An 8,242-nucleotide genomic window follows, 5' to 3' on the forward strand; every position below is an offset into this window, starting at 1 on the left:
TCTGGATAAACAATTTTCAGGCTCCAAACTTAGAAGTGAGCCCAAATTTAAATCCAGCAAATCATTATTCAAATTTCACTGATGAACTAGGGGCATTTGTTAGATTTGTCCCATCCATTGACCTTTATAATTATGCACCTTGTTGCCAGTTGCTACTGACAAAATGTAGTTGTAAACAATCATTAAATCTTTTTGGTGAATTGAATCCCAGAGTAAGAAAGAAATTGATTTGTGTCAGAGCAAGGTTTTCTGCATATTACAAAATGTGTTTCCTTTATATGTACTTCTTCTTTGTTGTAAAAAATAGTATAAACTAAATTGAAAATGCTTGTTTTTCAGTATAGAATTCACAATTTGAAAATCTTTCGTGTTTTCTCCTAAGGATTCACAGAGAGAAAATTAAAAACTGTCTTTTATTCTTTTCATGGTTTCTGATTTTGAATCCTCCTTCTTTGTGCTCCTCTTGGACTTTGTTCTGAAACACAGCTGTCCTAATTGGCTTGTTTGCTTCTTTCCCTGGAGGGGTATCTCTCTGAAGGCAAGTGAAATCTTACTGTTGTAACTGTTTCAAAAAGTTACAGTGTAATACCAAGTCAAAAGCCCTCATGAATAACTACGCGTTATTCTTGGGCAGGCTTATTAGAGATTCCAGACGGTCAGGCCCTTTACATATATATACATGTCCGCCTATTTTCCTTCCTTAAAAGCCTACAAGCATCTGAGAATTCAGAGGAGAGACAGCGTTTGATTCTTCAAGTTCACTTTATAACACAATTTGCTTCCACTTTGGCTTTGGCAGAACATCATTCAGAATTTCACCTCCACTCTCCTCTAAAAAGACTTTAGAAAATTTTCAAGAATTCAGTAACTAACAAACATTTGTGAACTTAAAGCCACGAGGAACATAGGTCACATTTTTTTCTATAGGAAGATTCTAAAAATGGAATAATGAGTATGCTTTGGAGGATGGGGTTAGTTTTAATCTCAAGTCATTTTTCATTATTTGTAATGGTGACATAGTAATTAACTTTGTCCATTGTAGAAAAAAAACAACAAAAGAGAGACATACTAGAATTCTACTGCATCATTTTTAACAGAATCTGACAAAGTATCATACTACACAAGGTAAAAGTAACTTTATAATACATGAAATGTATGAAATGTGAAAATAGTAAAAGTCACAACCAGACTCTTTGCTTGTTAGCTGTTCTGGAAAGAATTATTTTTTTCAGGAAAAATATTTTCAATCTTAAATTTACTAATGTTTCCTATGTTATGGATTGTCATATTTATGCTATAAATCAACTGAACTTTCCCCTGATTCTACACATTCATATCATTCAACTGCTATCTACTATCCACAGTAACTCTGTGTTATAATGATTAAATTACATTACCAGACTCACAGGATTATGGTAATAATAAATATATCGAGAACAATTGAGTTTCATCTTAAGGAAGCTATTGACAAGGGAGGAGTAATATATATTTAATTGTAAGATTAAAACATGATGTTGGAATGAGTTCATAGGGATAAATTTTGAAAATTAAAATAAAATTAATCCTTGCCTATAGGTAATATTAAAAGATGATAAAGAAATATATTATTTTTAAAATGGTATTTTATAACTTCTTCCTGCTCTTTCTCTACTTAACTATCTCACACATTGGCTGCTTTAGTATGATCTAGCTTATGACTAGCTGCATGCCTAATTAATGACTGGGATAATGAATATTCTATTTTCATCATTTAAATAGCCATGGATAGTAACACTGTTGCTTTCATCGTCATTTTATTCTCATGTAAAATGAATATATTTCTTAAAGAGGTCTTCTATAAACTTCTAATACTTTTTGTGCTTCCTTTACTTAACTTAGAATGGTTTATCTCAAAGACTCATATTCACGTTATAAATTTTCAGCTTGATAAGCACAAATTATTTTGTTCCTTTTTATTACTGCTGAAGGGTATGATAAAAAGAAGTAATGGCTAGCATCTATTGAATAGTTTGCAACAAATTGCAAAGTGATTTACCTACATGTGCCATTCTATGCCCGCAAGAAAATGCATCCCCTCTTCACATGCTGGGACACATGGCATAAAGAATACAGTGAACTTAACCAAGGTCTCAGATAGAAAGAGGACGAACCTGAACCCAAAACTGTGTTTGAACTGAAGCCATGCGTTCACTACAGTGTTATTCAGCCTTCAGCTTTCTCTCTGAGTCTGTGTGCTCAGTTTTCTTTCATCATGTGTTTATATGACAGATATTTACTAATTAGTCTCTGCTTGCCAGACATAAGATACACCCATCATATGTGGAAAAAAAGTTCTATGGAATCCTAAGGAGGTCATTGTTCTGTGAAAAAATATGATGACAATGTTCTTAAAAAAGACATTTGCCTCAGGTTGGAGAATTAGAGAATTTATATTAAAGATGAATAAGTTAACTTAACACTGAAATGCACATAAAAGTTAGGTGAGGATCAGGAAGTTCTTATCTGAGTTACACAGTAACTCACAGTAACTTGGTCTAAAAGACCAAGAATGATCAGTAACATGGATTTCTTCATATTAAACTTGAATTCTCACCCCAGCATGTGAATTTCAGCAGACTTAATATTTTTCTGCACTTCATTTGTAAAATTAGAATATGGCGATATTTTGTTACATGGATCAAGTGAGTATTTTGAAGCATTTAGGAAAGCATCTGGCATATTAAAAATGCCACATTAATCTTTGTAATAATTAGTTTTGCCCACCCTGAATCATGCGTAGCCCAAACTGGAAAGAGAGAGTAGGCTAGATTGTTAATACAAGGAATTGGAACGTCTGTTTGAGCTTCCTAACAAGAGCGTCGATGGTGGTCGTGAAGCTCCATACGAGGAGCTCCAAGAACACAACTGCCAGCTCCATACGGGGAGCTCCATACGTGAAGCCTCAAGTACACAACTGCCAGCTCCATACGGGGAGCTCCAAGTACACAACTGCCAGCTCCATACGAGGAGCTCCAAGTACACAACTGCCAGCTCCATACGGGGAGCTCCATACTGAAGCCCCAAGTACACAACTGCCAGTTCCATACGGGGAGCTCCATACGGGGAGCTCCATACGGGGAGCTCCATACGTGAAGCCCCAAGTACACAACTGCCAGCTCCATACGAGGAGCCCCAAGTACACAACTGCCAGCTCCATACGGGGAGCTCCATACGGGGAGCCCCAAGTACACAACTGCCAGTTGCACCTTTGCTTCACTGTTTCCATGTTTGTTTCTAAAGTAACATGTGAATCCATGGATTTTCCTTAAAGAACTTTTAATCTCGGACTTAGGAAATACATAAAAAATTTCTTAAAGAATATTTTCTGGACTCAGGAGCACAAAGCTATAATCAGAGCTACTCAGGACGCTGAAGCAGGAGGATTATAAATTCATGTCCTGCTTGGCGATACAGCACATTCAAGAGGAGCCTGGGCAATTTAGCAATATAAAATGAAAATAAAACTGATGAGCGTTAATATAACTCGTAGAGTGTATACTTGCCTAATTTGCTAGAGTCACTAAGTTCAATCACCTGTACACCCCAAATGTATTTGTGGTTCATCTGGAAGAAAAATTCTAGACTCTGTGTTAATATTTTCTGCAATAATTAATATATAGGTGGATTATAATGTCTATGAAAAATTTCAAGACCTGTAACTGGCAATGAATACCATGTTATTAAAAGTTCACCTGCTGTTTTGATAGCTTTGACACTATAAATTAACAACTCTCAAGCTTTCTTACAATTGAAGACTAAAGCCTACAGTCTCTAAACCAACTATCCAAAAGCTTTCCAAATGCCATTTCTTAAAATATGTGTGCTTTCTTCTAGATACTTCTTCATGATATTGAAGTCAGTATGTAAAGAGAGGTAAAGATATAGAAACCGTGAAAGACATTTCACTGAATGCACGAGAAAAATGTCAAATTCTGCCAATTCGCAAATTAAAATAAAAGTAATATTTGAATTCAATATCAGTTATTCAAATTCAATTTGGGTTAGAGTATTTCTACATGGCTAAACTTAATAACAATGAGGACCAGTAGTATAAATCCATATCCTGTAAGAGCTATTTATAATGCTACAACTAAACCTCAGACCATGTTTATTTTACTTTATGCCCCCTGTCAGGTCTCCTCCATGGGCGACAAGGGAACGAGCAATCACTCAGAAGCCACTGACTTCATCCTTGTCGGTTTCAAGGTGCGCCCTGAGCTCCACACCCTCCTCTTCCTGCTCTTTCTGCTTGTGTATACCACGATCCTTCTAGGGAACAGCGGCATGATGTTCATTACCATGTGTGATTCCAGGCTGAACACACCAATGTACTTCTTCCTAGGCAACCTGTCCTTCATCGATCTCTCCTATTCGTCTGTCATTGCACCAAAGGCGATGAGCAACTTCTGGTCTGAGAGCAAGTCCATCTCCTTTGCAGGCTGTGTGGCCCAAATCTTTCTCTTTGCACTCTTCATTGTGGCAGAAGGATTCCTCCTGGCAGCCATGGCTTATGACCGATTCATTGCCATCTGCAACCCACTCCTTTACTCTGTCCACATGTCAACTCGCCTCTGCACTCAGCTGGTGGCAGGCTCCTATTTTTGTGGCTGTATCACCTCTGTTCTCCAGACCAGCATGACATTTACTTTATCCTTTTGTGCTTCTCGGGCCATTGACCACTTTTACTGTGATAGTCGCCCACTTCAGAGACTCTCTTGTTCTGATCTCTTCGTCCATAAAGTCATATCCTTTTTTTTAGCCAGCATCATTATCTTACCTACTATCATAGTCATTCTTGTTTCTTACGTGTACATTGTATCCACTGTTCTGAAGATTCGCTCCACAGAGGGACGAAAGAAAGCGTTCTCCACGTGCAGCTCTCACCTGGGCGTTGTGAGTGTGCTGTACGGTGCAGTCTTTTTCATGTACCTTACCCCTAACCGATTTCCTGAACTGAGTAAGCTGGCCTCCTTATGCTACTCCCTGATCACACCTATGTTGAATCCTTTGATTTACTCCCTGAGAAACAAAGATGTTAAGGAAGCTCTAAAAAAGCTTCTAGAGAAGAGAACTACATTTCATTGATTATTAGTCCTCTGCACCATTAACACTGTATTGATTTTGTACCTCTTGTGGACAATAACGTGTTATCCTCTCAAATATTGTAACAATGCTATTAGTAGCTTTTTCTATAGAATGAATCTTTGGAAAATGTGACATCTTCCTCCTCTTGACATCATTAATCATGAAACACTTGGAGGCGAAGAATTGCCCTAGAAATTAGGGAAGCTCTTTAAAAGATGATTTTTTCCTTCTCATCTCCAATAACATTCTATTTTTGCAAAATCACTGTGTGTTTAATAGTACTGAAAAATGTTTTAGTAATTATTTTCTCTATTAAACAGCTTTTTGTATAATGTTGATCTTTTTTATTACCTTTTCCTCTTAAATCAGAGTAATTCACAAATTAACCATTTTTAATACACTTTTCTGTTTTTAGTTTCATCATCATGGTAAGTGGTTATTAAGGTTATTATGTTTTACATACATTCTGCAGAGAGTAAGTAATAATATTACAAATGAAGCTATACATAACCCTCGCTACATACATTAACTTTGGGAATTTCTCTGTAAATGCCAGGTATAACAGAACTCTCTGAGGTGTGCCATACAGAGATCTGAATTCAAAGAACTTAGTTATAAGATGAAGAATTTTGAGTGTTCATTACCTCAGTTTGATTTATAATAATATTGTCATGTGTTAATTATCACTGAAGATATTTAATAAATTTACAGAGGTAGATGATCCATCTAAACAGAGATAGTGATCTAAAATGTGATCCCCTAACCCTGTAGATACATTTTTTTCATTAACTAATTTTATTAAATACATAGATACATGTTTTAGTATCGTGGTAGCCATAAAAGTAAATCACTCCATTCTTTAGGGAATTCATAATTTAGTGTGAGAGTCAAATCCTCAGATGGTCAAGTATAATGCAGAAAGCCATGCCAAAAATGTGCTTAGAGACCACCTTGAGGTGACTGAAAGCAGGTGGTTGGTTAAGGGAGGAAAGGCTCTTCAGCTTGTGTGGAAGTCTATGTAATGGGATGAGGTTGTGGAAATTGCTGCAGTGGTTAATACTGCTGATGTGGGCTTAAAAGATACTCATAAGACTTGGAAAAAGGCAAAATTTAAAACTTACAATTAGCATATAAAAACAAAAGTTAATGGATTAATAAAGCAAGATGTCCTCGCATTTTTGAACCGGAATCAATGATGCCATAAGAAAGTCACAGAACAGAGGCTGCCTGGCTAAGTCATCAAACCTTCTGTTTGATCTTCAGCATCAGTAATTAAAACTTTAGTTCTCAGTGAATTATTTTAAGAGAATACCCTCAACTGATAAATATCAGATGTAGAAAAGTTTTAATGAAATTATCCTCAGTGATGACAAACTTGATATAATTAGGAGCAATGATACAATTCATGTTTTACTAGAACTGTTGAAGCTTGTTCTAGAACTTCTACCTAATGTAGTAAGAGATGAACTGAAAATAAAAATTTTATGGTTGAATTGTATCATTTAAAAATTTTTATGTTGCAGCCCAAACCCCAGTGCCTCAGAATGAGACTACATTTGGAGACAGGGTCTTCAAAGATGAGGTTAAGTATAACTAAGACCATAGATGGGGCACAATCCAAATTATATAAATATATTCATAAGAAAAAGTTATAAGAGCATAAAGAATCAATAGAGTTGAATGTGCAGAGTTGATCATATGCAGAGACACCAAGAGAACTGATATTTATAGAACAAAAAATGGTCTTAGAGAAAATCAACTGTGATGGCAGCTTTATCTAAGACGTCAGCCTCCATTAGTATAAGAAAATGTTTTTATGGTTAAAGACACTCAGTTAATTGTATTTTATCATGATATCCCTAATAAACTTGTGTGAACAGATCATAGATAAATAGATGATAGATAGGTAGATGATAGATAGGTAGATAGATGATAGATGATAGTAGATAGATAGATAGATGATATATAGAACATCTATCTTTGTTTGCATAAAAATGATTGCATATGTAGAAAATTCCAAAGTCTCATAATCATCTACAACAAAACTTCTTGAAACTGTTAGTCAGTTATCATTATGTTCCTGGACACAAGGTCAATTTCTGTATACTATCAATGAAAAAGTGAAATTTAAAATGCACTGTAGAGATTAAAACACCAAGATAAGAGAATAGAAAATTTCAATGCTAGTTCTTTTATAAACAAATTTAACAGTAATGTATTGAACAAAACACATTTGTTGAAATTCTAGAATATAGTTAAAATTTTGCTATGTACTCAGTCCCAGACTTGCTTAACTCAGTCTCTGAGGAATACCTTTGTTCATGCTTTCTGTTTTGCAGCTAAATGTGGGAGCAGAGAGCAGAGTCAACAAGATGACTTTTCAGAAGACTTGAAGAGTTGGTTTCTGACTGGGATCTTTTAAAGAGCAGATGAAATCAAAATTATTTGGACATTAGAGAATTCCTGACACTATGGAATATTTGTGAGTCCACCATAGCTAGGTGAATTATCAGAAGGCATAAAACTTGAACTTTATACTCCTGGAGGTAAGGAGAGGTATATGGAATTCCAGAATTCTGGTTATTTGCCAGTTGTTGGAAGGACTGATACCATTTCCTTATGAAGGGGAGAAAAGTTTATAATCAGCATTTCTGATACCAAATAAAAATAAGGGAGGTTGGTGTTATAGAATCAGAGAATCTGCATTATTTAAGACACTTATAGTAAGTTATTATGAGCTACTTGAACAAAAAGGCAGGGAGGACATGATTCTCTGTGATACTGTATAGATAGGTTTAGGGGTGTCATATTCATCTAAAAACATTTTAAAACTTCTTAGAGATTGTAGATGGACTTATTGGGAATTGTGTTCCTCTGTACAAAACCAGTCTGGTTTGTAAAAGCTAGGGCAGGCAAAAATGTTTCAACAAAACACTATGAAACAAAGAGACAGAGAAATTAGGACAAAAATATGAACAAAATATATTTCTTAACACTAGAATGAAAAAAGATCAAGAGAGATAAAATGTAAATAAGAATCAAGCAAAAAACTTAGAAGTAAAAACCAGAATAATTCAACTAAAAATAATCAGTAGAGGATTTAAACAGAAAAATTTAG

General features: G+C 35.3%; 1 protein-coding gene across 1 annotated transcript; it reads left to right on the plus strand.

Annotated features, from left to right (window-relative positions):
- Positions 1 to 4,134: 4,134 nt before the first annotated feature.
- LOC103736738 (olfactory receptor 9K2-like) lies at positions 4,135 to 5,124 on the plus strand. The gene has a single exon (XM_008836266.2). The coding sequence runs from the start codon at positions 4,144 to 4,146 to the stop codon at positions 5,122 to 5,124; it is 981 nt and encodes a 326-aa protein (XP_008834488.1). The 5' UTR covers positions 4,135 to 4,143.
- The last annotated feature ends 3,118 nt before the right edge of the window (positions 5,125 to 8,242 follow it).

Source organism: Nannospalax galili, unplaced genomic scaffold (assembly GCF_000622305.1).
Source record: "Nannospalax galili isolate Female #2095 unplaced genomic scaffold, S.galili_v1.0 scaffold2438, whole genome shotgun sequence".
In the NCBI taxonomy this organism is placed as follows: Eukaryota; Metazoa; Chordata; class Mammalia; order Rodentia; family Spalacidae; genus Nannospalax; species Nannospalax galili.